We start from the raw sequence: 19,214 nt of genomic DNA, 5'->3' as shown, positions 1-19,214 counted from the left end.
ATTTGGAGGTTTTGGGATGGAATTTGGGCAGCGCATTTCTACATAACAACTGCGAAAGAATCCGAGAATATTATTTTATTAGCCTGTTTCCTTGTTTGTTTGTTTTTTGGCATTGCTCATTCCTTTTATTCAGTCCATTACTCATTTCACCACCACTCAGCAAAGTGTGAATGGCCTGTTTAGAAAAGACAAGCGAGATTTGTTGCATATTTGATGTTTCATCAATGCATTTTTATGGTTCGGTTTAGCCTCTGACAGCCCTTGGTTAGTTGAAAAGATACCAGGGCTTGATTTAATACAGAGAGAGTCTGCAAACATCAGATTAAAAATGATTCACACTGAAACACAACCTTTCCTGAAGCTTAACCAAAACCCCTAAATATAAAAAGTTAAAGAGAGTCAGGATGCAAGATCCAATCTCTTATGAAGAAAGAAAAAGGAAAAAAGGAAAAAGTATCAGATTCTTCATTGTTTTTTCATAGTTGCAGAAACACACAATAGCTGCCTTTAATTATAGTGAATGGGATGTGTATTTTATGTCATTATCCGGCTGCAACAGTTGAATTGGTGATGTTGGAGGTGAGTTTATGTAAATGAGTAAGCCACCGCTGAAGGATGTTTGTGGTGGACAGATGGGAGATGGATAATCAGTGAAAGATAGCAGAAAGATGATGGTTATATTGGCTTCTATGCTTGACGTTGACGACATGATTTATTTGGGAGTGGCCTCGGGGAAAATGAAAATGAAAGACTGGGTAAAACATTTGGTGGAATGAAGGAAATAGTCCGTCTGAAGTAGGAAAGTAAGAAAAGAAGAAGGAAAAGAAGTTCAAATGATGGATGTTAAATGTTGAAATATAGCTGTTTTTAACCCTTAGGGGTCTGAGCCTATTTTGGCTGTTTTTGAGTACTTTTGATTTTGCCTTTATATACTATATAAAGAAATGTTTGCTATACCCATGTTTGGTATCTTTTTTTTTTTTCAGTAAGCCAAGGCAAGGCAAATTTATTTGTATAGCACATTTCAGCAACAAAAGCAATTCAAGGTGCTTCACACAGGACATTGAAATACAACGACAAGGGAAAAAGCAACACATTTAAAACATTATAAAAGAAACACGTAAAAGGTGATTAAAAACAGCAAGTAAGAAAACAACACATAAAACCCAAAAATATAAAAAAACACACATATCAAAGTAAGAGTTGCAGTGCAGAGTTTGGAAGGAGAATATAAAATTTAAAAAGTCAAAAGCTTTTTTGTCAAAGGCAGCAGTGAACAGGTGAGTCTGTAACCTGGACTTAAAAGAACTCAGACTCTCAGCAGACCTGATATTTTCTGGTAGTTTGTTCCAGATATACGGAGCATAGAAACTGAACGCTGATTCTCCATGTTTAATTCTGACTTTTGGAACACAGAGCAGACCTGCACCAGGTGACCTGAGTGGTCTGGATGGTTACAGTACAACTTCATCTATATCATCTGCCTATTATTTTTTTTACTTTAACCTACTATATCATCACAAAAGGACAAAAAACACACAAAAAATATAAAATCCAGTTTGAAAAATTTATATATTTTATTGCATAAATTACACAAAGATGCTTCACGAACCTTTTCAAAGACTTTAAAAGTGAATATTAGTGCCAAAGTGTAGGTATATAAAATCAAAATTGTAATAAATTAAAACTATCCTCAAATATTTGACGTAAAAGCAGATCTTCTAGGCGTTTTCTCCGGTTTTCTCACACTCCCAGTCCTCCCAGGTTCTACAGTCAGTTCAGGTGGGGCTCATTCTCACCCTTACCTGTAATGCTAATGCAGTCTGTGGATTAGAATCTGCAGATTCAACCAGTTTTTTTCCATTTTGGAAAAGGACAAAAAAATGACAAAGATATGGTCAGAAATATAACGCTCGCCCCACCTCATTTTCATACTTTTATTCACCTTCGTTTGCTCCAGTTTCAAACCATCATATCTCCAGTTGTATTTGCTCTATCAACATCAAATAAAAAGTGGGAGAGTGTTTCAAGTCTGCACTTTCAAATGCAATTGTCCCCAGTGGTCTACGTCACCAACTTCTGATGCTATGACGTGTTGAAAATGTCACATAATTCAGTCACAGGGCCGTGACCATGGACCCCTAAGGGTTAAAATTTTTTTGTTACAGGTCAATAAAACCAATAAAACAATTGACATATCAAGAATAAAAACTGGTAATCATAAGCTAAAGTTCTACGTTAGTTTGTGGAATACAAAGATGTAGGTAGAATGTGTAACCTCTCCGATGGGTATGAATTCAGAAACACCGCAGTTCTAAATTATTCATGTTTATAACCTGTAGCTTCAACCTGAGGAGGAGATGAGCAGCAAAACACATGAAATGATTATGAATATGAATATGTATCTAATACACTGACATGATACACATTAAAGTTTAACTGGAAGATTCTGCCGCTTGAATTTCATTTAACAATGAGATATTGAAAATGTCTGCAGAGAGAGGGGCTGATACATCGGACATGAACCAGGGTGCTTGTGCAGGTCTTGAAAATCTTAAAAAGTCTGGAATTTTATGTCAAAATCTTTAGCCAGTACTACATACCGATACTGATGTTATTTTCTATTTGTTAATGTTATTTTTGTTGTTATTCATAGAGATTCAGTGATAGCAAAATTATTGTCGATGACGATACTGATGTTACTTTCCGTTTCTTTATTTTGGTTTTGCTAGTTAACTCCTCTTAAGGAAGAAAGAAAGAAAATATAGTAGCAAGTAAGGCTGAGCGATTTTTTTATCAATGTATTTTTTTTCATATTCAGTTTTTCAAACATACAAAAGTAAGACAAACACTGAGACTTATAACAGAGGTATAAGACACCATAAAAAAGTAAATACATAAAAATGAAAATTAAAAAAATTAAAATTAAAGCTGTGGTTCCCAACCTTTTTTTGGCTCGTGACCCCATTTTAACATCACAAATTTCTGGTGACCCCAGACATTCAAAACAAAGACATGTTTTTGGCTAAAATTTATTTGTTTTTGATCGTGTAATAGTTTGCTATACTATGTTGAAAAGAAACGTTAATTTTTGACGACATTTAGACTATACAATGTAAATTGTTATTAGTAAGTTTTAATTTTAAATTTTTTTTTTTATCAATTATTAGAAATTTCAGGCGACCCCACATGGGGTCCAGACCCCAAGGTTGAAAAACGCTGCATTAACTGCTCCCAAACCCCTTTTTAAGTTGGTTGGTATAGTCTGTTCTTTCTCAAACTGATAACATCTTGTGCCACAAACCTCTTAAACCAGCGTTCACATCAGAATGAAAGGGTTGACCCAGTGGTTCCTTACCTTTTTTTTTACTCGTGACCCCATTTTAACATCACAAATTTCTGGTGACCCCAGACATTCAAAATGGAGACATTTTATTTGCTAAAATTAATTTGTTTTTGAGTGTGTAATAGTTTGCTATAATATATTGCAAATAAATGTAAATTTTAGGCGACATTTAGGCTATATACTGTAAATTTTTATTAGTAAGTTTTAATTTTTTATCAAGTACTAGAAATTTCAGGCGACCCCATTTGAATTCCAGGCGACCCCACGTGGGGTCCCAACCCTAAGGCTGAAAAACACTGAATTAAAGGGTTCCACTATGTAATCACCCAGTCACTTTGTACACAGCACACATTAACCAGAGTTGAGGTGTATTGTCAGCTGTTCTACATAAGAAATATAAGACAGGGCGATTTTATCTATTCTGTGATATATATCGATATTTTGTTTCCACAGAAAATATTTCAATTAATCAAACTAATTTTCTCATCACATCTTTGATTCATTTTGTCCAGCATTTGCAAACTGTAGACTCTCTGTCCAGTCAGAGCCATAGATTGTGTAACTGATCGATCCTTCCAGTTTTCAGTTCAATTAATTCAATCCAAGTCAATGGAACACTCACAAGATGCACTGTAAAAAAAAAACAAAAAAAAAAAACAAACAACATTATTATTCTGGCAGCAGGGGTGCCAAAAAAATACTGTTAAATAACAGAAAAAAACCATCTCATAAAAATACAGTAATTTTCCATAATTAAATTACAGTTTTTTGCCCTAACTTTACATGAGACTTTGTGTATTTTTATTTTATTTTTTTTACTTTTTAATGTTTAATAAAGAATATTTACATGTTTTAAAACAATCAAATTACCTATAAATATATTATAAATAATTTTCAATGAGACCAAGTTGTACAATCCACTGATAAAAACTGTATTTTGACAGTTTATCAGAGTTTATATATGTTATACATTCACAAAAATACATTTATTCAACATTTTGGTTGCGAAACCTCCCGTAATTACACGAGATATTTGTCAATTAACAAACAAGTCTTGTTAAACTGATAGAACAAATACTTCTTTTATGGTTAATTGTCAGTAATTTTATCTCGTTTTATTTATTTATTTATTTATTTATTTATTTATTTATTTATTTCGGTATTAAACTTTGAATTAAAAGTTTAATCTCATAAATAGAAAATAAATATTTGTGAAATTATGATACATTTGCAAATGTATTTTAACTATTTTTCTGTGAAAAAAGAAAAAAAATCTTTTAAAAAATTAAAATTTTTTGGTTATTCACAGTTAGGTTTTTTTTCGTGTTATTTTACATTTGACATGTAAAATCACAGTCTATTTTTGTCATTTCATTGATATTTTCCTGTATCTTAAAAATACAGGAAAAATCTGTAAAATAAACAGTGAAAATTCTGTTAAATTACAGATTTTTTTTACAGTGTCACCAAAATCACTCTGTCCCTTTAAAACCCTTCAGAACACGATGTACGCGTATCGAATTGTATCATTGGCCGAATATCGTGATATATATCGCACCGTGAGCTGAATAACGTGTATCGTATCATATCGTATCGTGAGGTTAGTGTAACCCTTAACATCCAGTCATTTTGTGTTTGAGACAAAGAAAATGTCCAATTTGCTGCATTTGTATAAACATAATCTCATTTTTATTGGGTCACATAAAAGACAGACCAATGATTTTGTTACTTTACTCCAAAAAAACAAAAAAAACAAGCATCAATTCAAAAATATTAAGACTATCACTACAGCCCTAGTACCACGTTACATTTTTTAAAGTCTTTCAGCCATTAATCACATTATCTGCCGCTCCCATTACATCTATTATATTGAACGAGGACCAACTGAATCATAGAAATTTAAGAAAAAAAAACCAAAAACAATTAATATCAGTCAAGCGACATCTTATATGCAAATACCCATATTGCCGAATATATCAGCTCATCTACAATTAACTACTAATGAATTATGTGGTTTATCTGTAAATGAGTTTCTAATCAGGTAGTTGTTTCCCAAAGGTTTCTTCAGTCTTTTCAGCCCAAATGTAGACTGCAATCAGAAAATTAAACACACTTTTTATCAAACCAATTAAGAAGTTATGTACGTATATATTTAAAAAATAATAATAAAAATTGGGTGTTGTCATGGTTGCTTGTTGGGTCCCCAAAGTGACCATATTTGGACAAAAAGAGAAGAGCTGAATTACACAAACTCTAGCGGTCAGTTGGAAAATCAGTAAATACCATCAAGCACTGTTTTACAAAGTCGTTTAACAGACTTGTTATGGGAACCTATGAACTGCAAACACTTTGGAGTCTGTCAGGAGGGGGAAAAAATGTATTTATTAAATGAACAGAAGTTTTGAGAATCTGACTGGGCAGGTGAGGGAGCTGTCAATCACACCTGTCAATCAAATCCAGACACAGAGGACATCCTGGCCTTGAATTTGACCTGAAATCTAATTAACACAGCAGTGATTTAGAGATAAATCACCAGGTCATTTATTTAAGGGTCTAACTATAAAGAATGAGAACAGAACGACCAAGTATTTTTATGGAGAAATTAAATAAACATCTATGGGAGTCAGGGCTTTATTGGAGCATCATCTAGTGGCCGTCAGTGGTATTACAACGAATATTTTTCCACATTGGCCTCATTTTGGGGCTGAGGTCCCTGCCCCTTGGATTTTATTAACCCATAAAGACCCAAACAACCACTGGAAATGAAAAGCATCTATGGATCTAAAATGTGATCTAATATGCGGCCCGGGGGCCAAATCCGGCCCGCCAAAGGGTCCAGTCCGACCCTTGGGATGAATTTGTAAAATACAAAAATTACACTAAGATATTAACAATAATTTTAGTTCAGGTTCCACATTTAGACCGATTCAATCTCAAGTGGGTCGGATCAATAAAATACTATCATAATAACCTAGAAATACTCACAACTTCAAATTTCTCTCTTGGTAAATGTAAATATTTTCATTTATGTACACTAAAACAAAGTATAATTTCACAAAAAATATGAATAAATTGAAAAAATATGAACAACCTGAAATGTTTTAAGAAAAGTAAGTATAATTTTAACAATGTCTGATTAAATGTTTTATGTGTTTGTAGACCCGCTGTGATCTGTAAGTTATAATGAACACGTGAAAATGGTAAACTGAAGCATAATATTGTTAAAATGACTTTTTTTTTTAGTTTGTTCATGATTCACATTGTTATAAAGGATAGTTTGTAGATGTAAACTTTTTCATTGTTTAATTTTGCTTACTCTAAAACATAGAGAAAATTTTGGAGTTGACATTATTTATACATTATTATATTATTATTTTACTGGTTCGGCCCACTGCAGATCAAATTTAGCTGAATGTGGCCCCTGAACTAAAATGAGTTTGACACCCCTGCATTAATTCTATCAATACACGTAAATAACTGTTGTAAAATACAGTTTGTCGTCTTTTCATGGTCATCACATATGATCCATTTGGACGTTCAGAAGCTCTGTTGTGAACATGGAAACACCGCTATCTTCTACAACCTTAGTCACTTTTCCATTGACCCTCAAACTGTGTAAATATAACTTAGGCATAAAAATTTGTCTAATGGAAAAATGACAATTTCGCCAAAATGGTTATTGTGCTGGCAAGAGGTGGTTTTCCAGGAGTAGCAAAATTGGTATATCGTGCAAAACTGCAATGGAAAGACCTTTTTACGCAACTAGAGTCACATGAACAAAAAAAAAAGGATGTTGATGGATGTTACAACAATCGAAGAAGATGAGTTTTAAACAAACATGGCACAGAATGTGTGGTCCAGGAAGTGGAGTCATTTTTAAAATTTTGTACAGGATAGAGGGGTAACGAGCGTTCTAGATTTTTAAAAAGTTTGTTTGTCACCATGGTTATGGAATGACTTCTTGTGACATCTTGCGTTAATAAATAAACAAATCATCGCATTTGTGATTCAATGGAAAAAACAACATTACGCACTTCTATTTTTTTGACATTTAGTAAATATCGTGAAGTTCTGCGGTCATCAGATATGACCCATTTGGACATTCAGAGGCTCTGTAGTGAACATGGAAACACCGCTATCTTCTACAACCTTAGTCACTTTTCCATTGACCCTCAAATTAGGCATAAAAATTTGTCTAATGGAAAAATGACAATTTTGCCAAAATGGTTTTTGTGCTGGCAAGAGGTGTTTTTTTTGGGGGGGGGGCATAGCAAAATTGGTATATAGTGCAAAACTGCAATGGAGAGACCTTTTTACGCAACTAGAGTCACGTGAACAAAAAAAAAAAAAAGGATGTTACAACAATCAAAGAAAATGAGTTTTAAACAAACATGGCGCGGAATGTGTGGTCCAGGAAGCCAAATCATTTTTTAATTTTATACGGGATAGAGGGATGATGAGCATTGTAGATTTAAAAAAAAAAATTGTTTGTCGCCATGGTTATGGAATGACTTTTCGTGACATCTCGCGTTAATAAATAAACAAATCATCGCATTTGTGATTTAATGGAAAAACCAATATTACGCACTTCTTTTTTTTTCGACATTTAGTAAATATTGTAAAATTTTGCGCAGATGTCCAATAGAAAAGGGACTAGTGTTGTAGAAGATGACGGTGTTTCCATGGTAACTATGGAGCCTCTGAACGTTCAAATGGATCACATATGATGACCATGAAAACATGAAAAACTGACACCAAAACATACAAAACACACAAAAAAACTATCAATTTTTTCCATGTATTGATAAGATTATGACCCCCGTGACCCTTGTGAGGATAAAGCGGGTTCAGATAATGAGTGAATGAATGAATGAATGATAAGATTATTGATTCACCAGTAAAACCCATGGAGTTGGATCAATGACGATGGTTGGACACACATTTTTTTATGTTTGATTAATGATATCTTTGCTGGAAATGTCACATTTTCTTCAGTTTTCTCTGTTTCTGATATAATAACCAACTTTAATCTGAGCTTTAATGAAAATCTGCATAAACAATTAATTAATATATGGGAAAATTCCTGCTTTTTACAGAAAAAAAAAATCTAAATATAAGAGATAATATTATAATAAATGGTGATAAATCACTTAAGAAAGATTCAATAGAGAGAAATTCATTTGGAAGCTGCCACAAAAGTAGCACTGGGTCTTTATGGGTTAATAATAAAAATACAGAAAAGGTGTGGAGTTTAGACTGTCCCATAGCTCAGGCTTTTATGGTCCCCATCTTATCTTGTTGTCCCCCCCCCCCCTTTCGACCTGCTGTTCCTCTTTCCCACCAGTTCCAGGCTCCTGATCTTTGCTCACCAGTTTCCCCTCATTAGCTCCACCGTTCTGGCCCACATCCACACCTCATCATGCTGCATCACCACTACCCACTTGCCTTATTTCCTAGTGTTTCCTTGTGCTCACTTGTAGCTTGTGGGATTTCTTTTTTGGGTTTTGTTTACCTGTTCCTGGACTCTGCCCCTCATCTGGTCTGTTACAGGGATTTTCTAGTTTCAGATGCACACCTGTCCTAATTTCACCTGCCGGACTTTTCCTTGTTACAGGTGTTTTTATTTATGTATAACTGTATTTTTGATTATTCTTGACTTATGAGCTTCAATTCAATCCTGCCACGTTATTATTACCTTGGTTTGTTTCTTTGATTATTAACACTCTAGCAGTAAAACTATTGGTTGAATTCATACCATATTGGGTTTATAGATTGCTTTGGGAAAAGTAAGTCGAAGTTTACATTTTTTATGAATTTTTTTTAATCTTTTTTTTTCTCCCATTTACTTATAATGAGCAAAATTTCAAATGTCTATAAAAACATCCGTTTTGTTTCAATTTACCTCAAACTTGCCACATATATAGAGGCAATTGATATGATGACATCAGCTGGCTCGACGCTAAAATATGTGCACAGGGTGGGGTTTGTCGGGGTCGGCATGTTGGACATAGGCGACTAGGAGCTGCTTTTTTTCCATCTCATATCATATTCATATTGTTTTTTCCCCCAATGGCTTCCACGGGGCAGCAATATGACTAAAATGTTACCATAATAAACATATTTATGTCCGTTGTGTTCAATAATTTCCACAAAATCAAAAAACAAACCAAAAAAAAAAACCCTGAAAATATTGTGAAGCACATTATTATTTCCTGAATAAGATGTTAAATTATCCTTATTTACTTGTATTCTTAAACAGAAGAGTTATTTTTAGTGGTTGAATGTTATTCTAGATTTTATTTGTGACTTAAACTCAGTGAGCCGGCTCAAATTTGGAACTAAAAAGGTGAATTCAGTAAGTAAAGTCCTGCACTTCTGTTCAAAATAATAAAACATTAAGAGTTCACAGACAATGAAAAAGTCACATAAAAGTATGTTTATGTTTATGCATTTGGCAGACACTTTTTTCCAAAGTGACTTACAGGGGAAAACCAATCAAATCACTCAATCAATCAAAGTTTATTTATATAGCGCCAGATCACAACAAAAAAGTTATCTCATGAAACTTAATATATAGAGCTGGTCAAAACCAGACTCTAAGCCAATTTACAGAAACCCAACAGAATCGAAAACAAAAGAAAGTAGTTCATGATACTGGATGATCTATGACAAAAAAAAGAGAAAGGTGTTCTTATAATCATGAATCAAATTTATGACTTAAAGTGCTACTCGTTTTAGTTTGTTTTTTTAATACAATGTAATGTAATCAAGATATGTACGGAAGAGGATTAGGGCCGCTGGAAAAAAAATTAAAAATTAAGGTCCAATATATATTTTTTATTATTATTCTGAGAAAAAAAAGTCTGAATTCTGACTTTTTTTCTCAGAGTTCTCTCAGAAAATATTGGACCTTAATTTAATTTTTTTTCCAGTGGCCCTAATCCTCTTCTGTGAGATATGAGAGGGGAAAAAATTCATAAAAAATAACAATTACTCATCATTTTTCTTTTAATAAAAAATTAAAATGGGTGCCACAGACCCAAACACCATACAGAAGTTAACCCTACCTACCGACACCCATAAAAGAACATTCCAAAAATCATCAAATGCAGAACTGGGCCTAATTTTTCAAAACATATAGTTTTTTTTGATACACCCTGTATAAAAGCAGGCTCATCTGTGACATTCCATGGTCACTGGTTGGCGTTGTCATGCAGAAAACACTCCAGTTGACGATCACAACAAAGTCCAGTCGGAACATCGACCTTGTTGCCGTCAGACGGTGAATATTCCAGCTCTTCAACAAACCAATACCAATGCATATACCGCCATGTTTGTTTGTTTACCCAGGGGTTTATATATTTTTTTCTGTAAAGATTGAGCATAAATCATCCTTATTCTCTGTGATATGAAACAAGGCCTTGATATTCAATAACGATGTGAATATCTTCAAGCAAGGCAAGAATCCAAACACATTCATATCAACATTGCCAGCGCCAATGTCTGCTGGGGCCCCAGGCAAACATTCTCCAGGGGCCGCTCTAGGCAGAGCTCATTGCCAATAATGTCATAAATAATCTGACACCAGCCAAAACTGTATGAAATCTTAACACATTCACAGATGTTTGTTTTTTTTGTTTGTTTTTTTTACATTTTTGTTCTCACTGCAGAAGTACATGTTCTCAGTTTGGTATCCAATATGAAGTTCAAATAGTAAAAAAAAAAAAAAAAAGAAAGAAAAAAGAACAAAGTATTGCAATTTAAACAGCAGTAGAAGGTGCTAGAAATAAATATAGCTGTATTTAAATATGAATACAGGTGTATATTAACCCTTTCATGCATAGTGGTCACTCCAGTGGACAGTTATTCTACAGCTGTTCTCTTGTATATTCATGGGTTTTGTTGTTTTAGTTGCATATCAGCTAACACAGTGGACGCTTATGCATCATCCCAAACACTGCAGTTTATACAATTATTGGAACTTTGCTGCTCATGATAAACCTGATCTGCAGTAGCATGTTTTTAGTGTAATTGTGTTATTTATTTATTTATTTATTTATTTATTTATTTGCATATCCTCCTGAGACCCAGCAATGCATTTTGTTCTCTGTAAGGGACAAAAGTTTGACAGTTTAACTTTAAAAATGCTGTGCATTACAAAGGACATTCCATTAAAAAAATCAATCAATAAATAAAAATGATTTTAAAAATGTATCTGAAAAAAATGTTGCATTATGCTGTTTTCAATCAAGACAATCGTTTAATGTAAAAAAGCTAAAACTGTCAAATTCCTAGGTTTCAGGTGAATATTATCTCCATGTAATGAGTAATAACTGATATTAGAGTATGATAAAATGTGAGAAAACATTAACACTTTATCAATTAGCAGCATTAAAAATGTTATTATTTCATAGTTTTCACACAGTATATCACTTTCTGATGATGAGTTTTAAATACATGTTTCTTTGCTTCATAAATTAAATGCATGGTGTCCAGCTGAGTGCACATTTTTGTGACTCCACGAAAAATAGGTTCATAAAAAAAAAAAAAAAAACTTCATTTGCATTGTTTTTTTTCATGCCTAAAGAGGAATAAAAACACTCAAGTAAAAAATATTGACTAAGGTTCTCATAATTCATGCATGAAAGGGTTAACATGACTATGCATATATTATAGAAACTGGCATATATACATATACATATACATATATATATATATATATATATATATATATATATATATATATATATATATATATATATTTTTTTTTATATATATATATTTTTTTTTATATATATATATCTTCACCCACACTGCACAAAGGAGAGATCCCGCAGGTCCTTCCTTCCCTCTGCTGTCAGACTTCACAATCAGTCCTGCTCCCAGTAGATCACCACATATAGGGTCTACATATGTGGTGTAATAACAACCCCCCCTCTATCCCATCTATGCTGTATATATTCAAATCTGTATATATATATATATATATATATATATATATTCTAACCATTGCACTACATCATATCAAACCATATTTGCACTATCCTTTTTAAACACTTTTTTATTCAAATTTATATGATTGCTCTTACGTGTATGTGTATGTTATGTATATTGTTCATGCTGCTGATAACACTGTGAATTTCCCCATTGTGGGATCAATAAAGGAATATCTTATGTATGTATATATATATATATATATATATATATATATATATATATATATATATATATATATATATATATATATATATAATGCAGATGTTAAAGTATGAATCAAGAGATGAATATTGCATCTTTTCCCAGTGCATGCATGTAATCATTGTCCAGAGTTCAGCAGAAAACCAGCTGAGACTCCTGCACCTCCTTCCACAGGGGGGGCCGGGGGGGGGACCAGTATGTGGTATGAGTAAGGGGTCTTTAATGATATTGCTTGGCTTTTTTCAGGCTGCACTTCCTGCTGATGTGCATGATGGAGGGGGGTATCCATCATTATATTTTTACAATATGAATATAAAGAACAATAAAAAAAAAGAAAAAAAACGAAAAAAAGCAGGGCAGTGGAAACATAAATCACTTTACATTAAATAACCTTTGAAAAGTGGACATGGGGGGGCTCAGTGGGGAGGTTCCCAAGTATGGTTGGTATATTTTCAGAGGAAGTTAACATGTCAAAAAGTCAGAAATACTGTGTAATCTCTATACTACAGTTATTTAATGCTATATCCACAGTGATCCAACCATTTTTCCAACCTGGTATTTTTCAATTATGTCCACATGACCTTCACTTTATTAAATTTACATTTACATTTCTGCATTTGGCAGACGCTTTTTTCCAAAGCGATTTACTGGGGAAGATTAACAATTAAGATGGACTAAAAATGGACAAACTTGAGTATGGGGCTGTCATCAAGTATGCGTATGACCTTTGTCTTCTTTGGGGTTGGTGACATGGGATGTTTCCATTGGTTTGGCTGCTCCTTGGTCTCAGGCTGATAGTGATGGACCCAAGTGTCATCCATAGTCACAGATCAGCCCCATACTCAAGTTTGTCCATTTTTCAGGAAACACTTGGTACAGAAAGTTCAGGGAGCTGTAAAACAGGGAAGAAGATTGCTATGACCAAGAAGTCTGACCATGAGTCTATTACAGTGTGGCAACTCTACTGTACAATTTTGAAAACTGCACATTTCTTTTAGCTACAAACAAAGCTTCATTTACGCGTCGGTAAATGCCGGCGAAATCAAGGCATTATTTTATCGGTTTTAATGATAGGCAAAGAAAACTATAACGATATTGACGATATTACATTTTTATGCCAATATCGAGCCGATAATATCAGTGGGCTGATATTATCGGACATCCCTAGATGTAACAATGACTGGTATAACGATAAACCACGGTAAAATTCCCGATGGTTAGCATTACCGTTTAAATTCTAATTATCATATCAAGTGTTTCCTGAAAAATGGACAAACTTGAGTATGGGGTCGTGATCAAATACACATACGACCTTTGCCTTCTTTGGGGTTGGTGACATGGGATGTTTCCATTGGTTTGACTGCTCCTCTGTCTCAGGCTGATAGTGATGGACCCAAGTCTCATCCATAGTCACAGATCAGCCCCATACTCAAGTTTTGTCCATTTTTCAGGAAACACTTGGTACAGAAAGTTCAGGGACGTGTAAAACAGGGAAGAAGATTGCGATGACCAAGAAATTTAGTGGATAGGATTAAGATATGTAAAGGATTTCATGGACTACATTTGGTCTTCATATCTTAATCCTGTCCATGTTAGGCTCAAAACTTTTCAGTCGCCCCTCGTAAAGCAATTTAACCATCAAACTAATACTTGGTGCGAACATGCGTCATCCTGAGGATTATTACCGTGGGTTTAACTGACACTTCAGACTCTATCGGTAAAAACGTAGCGTCCTCTTTTGAGAGCGAGTCAAACAGGTGAATGAGCAGGAGACACTAAAAGGAAATAGAGAGGAACCTGTACACTTAGCGTACACCGGTCCTCCTGATACTCCTCGTCAGTTGATCAGCATGTCAGGAAGCGCTTGTCGGCGTAACAACCTTCCCAGGTGCTACTGGGTAATGCGCCTAAAAACCCAGAAAAGCGAATCCACGTGCAATTTATTACTGTCACCCCACCAACATCTTGGGAGGAGGCTGGAAGTCAATTATGTGTTTTGTTCTTTACGTTGAGTGCTGTATTAAGTGTCTCTGTCAAGCGTGTCGAATTGATACAAGAAAAAGTACTGAGCCCAGCAAGCCCCCCCCCCCCTTAATTCATATTCTCATATCTCAAATGTAGTCCTGGTGTGCTCGCAGGCTGAGACACAAGAAAAGAAAGGAGTGTGAAAGTTCTGACAGACATGTGATAATGAGTGGGGGTGGAACAAAGCACTAATCACTAAGTCTTGTAACATCCACTGAAAAATGTCACCGAGCTCAAGAACCGGGCTTTGTAAGTGTTGAAAGAAACAATAGAGAAGCATCAAAAAGAGGAGACAGAATTAGGCACATGTCGTGATATTTACTGGTATAAGTTTTGACACACTTGTAGCTGTGTGAATTTCGCCTGTCATACCAGATCAGGTTTGGTAGGAGAATTAAAGGGATATTTTGCCACCCCTGCTGCCGCCGCTGCTGCTGAAGTGAGAGCCAAAATACCAAAATGGATATTCGTCTTCTCAATAACTAGAACAGTTGTTCAAGCTGTGTCTGGTGAACAAACTCTAATCCAAATTAAAGCTGCACGTGTTGATGATCGGGCCTTCACATCTGGGGTGGTATGTCTTTGAAAACACGCTAATTAAACGTCATGTTGCTACGCGTCGTGTGCAGAAGTGCGATGCTAATCAGATCGACTTATCAGAAGTAGGGTTTGCTGACGCCAGTAGGTGGAGCTGTGACTATAACTTAACTATAAAGTGTTATTAAGTCGGAAAGCGGCGCAGATGGAGGCTGTACAAGTGTAGATGTGAGGCAGGAGTAGTTCAGGGATATCTGTATTTCACAGTACCACCAATTATTCATGCAGAACCATGAGGCTCTAAATGGTTAGTTTCAGGGTTTGTTTTGGGTTTTTTTTTACTCTGTCCACCAAAGGGGAGGTAAGGGGTACTGTTTTTAGTTCGTTTTGTTTGTTTGTTCGTTAACACTCTAGCAGCAAAACTATAGGTTGAATTCATACCAAACTGGGTTAATAGATTACCAGTGACCCAGAATAGATCTGATTACATTTTGGGAAAAGGAGGTCAAAGTTCACATTTTTATGAATTTTTTGAATGTTCATCACAGCATCACTTTCATAACTAGAAAAGCACTTGGAGAGCACAGACCTCCACCAAGGCAGATCAGTGCCCCCCCCCCAATCACCACCAAAATTTAATCATTTGTTCCTTGTGCCAGTATCAACATTTCCTGAAATTTTCATCCAAATCCGTCCATAACTTTTTGAGTTATCTTGCACACAGACAGACAGACAAACATAAACATAACCTCCTTGGCGGAGGTAATTATGCGTTCAGGTCTCTTATCTAGTGTGAGGAATCTGGGCTAGGCAGCACTGTATGTTCAAGTTACATTAAAAAACACAGAAATTTGCAGCATTGACAACATACAATAGAAGAGCTCAGTTTTATAACCTTAACCTTATAACCTCACTACTGGATCAACCACCCATTTGTTCATGAGCGACCCTAACTCTGCTTGGACAAACTGACCCAGATGTGTTAGCAGAGACGTTCAGAGTCATTCTGCGCTGCAGATGGGTTTATGGCATCACAGTTTTTATTCAGATTAATCACAATGATGGATTATTCCACGTTAATGCGTTAATTTTGACAGCCCTAATATAGAATAGAATAGAATAGAATAGAATAGAATAGAATAGAATAGTCTTTATTGTCATTGTAACATGAATATTATTATTTTATTATAACCTTAATTTAACCAGGAAAAAAGATCATTGAGATTAAAAATCTCTTTTTCAAGAGTGTCCTGACCAAAACAGCAGCAGCAGAAGTTACACAAAATGGAAGTCACAGCCATACATCCACACTAATGTAGTATAGTATAGTATAGTATAGTATAGTATAGTATAGTATAGTATAGTATAGTATAGTGTTGTATAGTATAATATCGTGTTGTATAGTATAGTATAGTGTAGTATACTATAGTGTCATATAGTGTAGTGTAGTGTAGTGTAGTATAGTATCATATAGTATAGTATAGTGTTGTATTGTATAGTATGATATTGTGTTGTATAGTATAGTATAGTATAGTGTAGTATACTATAGTGTCGTATAGTATAGTGTAGTGTAGTGTAGTATAGTATCATGTAGTATAGTATCATATAGTATAGTATAGTATAGCGTAGTGTAGTATAGTATAGTATAGCATAGTATAGTGTCATATAGTATAGTATAGTGTTGTATTGTATAGTATAATATCGTGTTGTATAGTATAGTATAGTGTAGTATACTATAGTGTCGTATAGTATAGTGTAGTGTAGTGTAGTATAGTATCATATAGTATAGTATCGTATAGTATAGTATATAGTAGTGTAGTATAGTATAGTATAGCATAGTATAGTGTCATATAGTATAGTATAGTATAGTATAGTGTTGTATTGTATAGTATAATATTGTGTTGTATAGTATAGTATAGTGTAGTATACTATAGTGTCGTATAGTGTAGTGTAGTGTAGTATAGTGTCATATAGTATAGTATCATATAGTATAGTATAGCGTAGCATAGTGTAGTGTAGTATAGTATAGCGTAGCGTAGTGTAGTATAGTATAGCATAGTATAGTGTCATATAGTATAGTATCATATAGTATAGTATAGCGTAGCATAGTGTAGTGTAGTATAGTATAGCGTAGCGTAGTGTAGTATAGTATAGCATAGTATAGTGTCATATAGTATAGTATAGTATAGTGTTGTATTGTATAGTATAATATCGTGTTGTATAGTTTAGTATAGTATAGTATAGTGTCGTATAGTATAGTATAGTATAGTGTAGTGTAGTGTAGTACAGTGTCATATAGTATAGTATAGCATAGCGTAGTATAGTATAGTATAGTGTCACATAGTATAGTAGAGTAGAGTATATATGTGTGTGTGTGTGTGTATGTATGTATATGTATGCGTAGTTAATAATTACAGCATTAAAGTTATAAAAGGTGATAACAGTAATAGTCATAATGACAGAACAATAATAATAACATACATGACATTGATAATAAAAGATTGGAGAACCACTTCTTTTTCTTCTTCTCCTCCATTTTCAGCAGAATGGGTAAAATCCCAGCCGTCCCACTCTGAATAAACTATAATAAATAACTGCAAATGCACACGTTAGCAGGTCCCCGTCCATGTAAACACTCACAGGTCAGAAGGATTTCAGTCACGGTGCAGAAGTGTTGTCCACGGACCCACGGCCGCTGTGACGCTACCCACTCCCCTGGACCACACAGCCACACAGGGTCTGCAAATGACAGTGGAGGTCACAGCTGTGGACTGTCCACATTAACACACTGACCCTCTCCATTTTCTCCCACTGTCTGGGCATCTCACAGGGGACCTGGCGTCAGATGATGAGTACCTGGAAATCCCATCCATCTCCAGACAGAGAGCGGGGACGTACGAGTGCACAGCTGTCAACGACATCGACACAGACGTCCAGACCGTAGACATCACCGTCAACTGTGAGTCCTGCATGTTCTACACACTAAGCAACACACACTTCAGCAGAACTAGGCTCACTATCAACAAATGACCTTTAACCCATGAAGACCCAAAGATCCAACATCGACCAAAACCATCTACTGATCTGGAACGTTTACCACCTGTTGATCCACTAATCATATCAATATTTGTAAAAAAAAAAAAAAAAAATTGGTGTAAAATGCAGTTTGTCATCAGATACGACCCATTTGGACATTCAGAGGCTCCGTAGTTACCATGGAAACACCGTCATCTTCTACAGCATTGATTCACCAGTAAAACCAATGGAGTCGAATAAATAACAGTGGCTGTAGACGCTTATTTTATGTTCCGTTACTGATATCTTTGCTAAATGAAAGTCGCTTTGTCTTCAGTTTTCTCTGTTTTTGATACAATAACATTCGACTTTAATCTGAGCTTTTATGAACATTTACAGGATCAGTGAACTGAATTAAGGAAAACGTGTGAGTTTTACTGAAAAAACACAATATACAGAGGATATTTTATCTTATTTTTGTCTGATCTTGTCTCATCTCATCTTACCTGATCTTATTTTATCTTATTTTGTCTTATATCTCATATCTCTTATTTTATCTCATCTTCTCTTATCTTCTCATCTTATTTTATCATATCTTATCTTATTTTTGTCTTATCTCATCTCATCTTATCTTATTTTGTCTGATCTTATTTTATCTTATTTTGTCTTATCTCATTTCTTCTTATCTTATCTCATCTTCTCTTTTCTCATCTTATTTTATCTTATCTTATCTCATCTTATTTTATCTTAAATTATTCTTGTCTTATCTCTTCTTTTCTTATCTTATCTCATCTTCTCTTCTCTCATCTTATTTTATCTTATCTCATCTTATTTTATCTTAAATTATTTTATCTTATCTCATCTTCTCTTCTCTCATCTTATTTTATCTTATCTCATCTTATTTTATCTTAAATTATTTTTGTCTTATCTCATCTCACCTCTTCTTTTCTTCTCTTATCTCATCTTCTCTTCTCTTATCTCATCTTATTTTATCTTAAATTATTTCTGTCTTATCTCATCTCTTCTTTTCTTATCTCCTCTTCTCTTCTCTTATTTTATCTCATCTCATCTTATCTTATCTCATCTTATTTTA

The 19,214-nt window shown here is 34.4% G+C and overlaps 1 protein-coding gene across 4 annotated transcripts in view; it reads left to right on the top strand.

Moving 5' to 3' along the window:
• The window catches only part of ntm (neurotrimin), a 741,734-nt gene that overhangs the window by 688,739 nt on the left and 33,781 nt on the right, over positions 1-19,214 (top strand). For all 4 annotated transcript variants that reach the window (XR_003937315.1, XM_030154417.1, XM_030154416.1 and 1 more), the window contains exon 4: positions 17,937-18,065. Coding sequence is in view for 3 of the 4 variants with exons in the window: in XM_030154417.1 (XP_030010277.1) it covers positions 17,937-18,065 (129 nt within the window). In the remaining variant the exon portion in view is untranslated. The remainder of the gene's footprint in view (positions 1-17,936; positions 18,066-19,214) is intronic.

This window comes from Sphaeramia orbicularis, chromosome 14 (assembly GCF_902148855.1).
Source record: "Sphaeramia orbicularis chromosome 14, fSphaOr1.1, whole genome shotgun sequence".
NCBI lineage: Eukaryota > Metazoa > Chordata > Actinopteri > Kurtiformes > Apogonidae > Sphaeramia > Sphaeramia orbicularis.
Note: the sequence above shows the minus strand (reverse complement) of the source record. Positions and strands in the feature narration are given on the sequence as shown.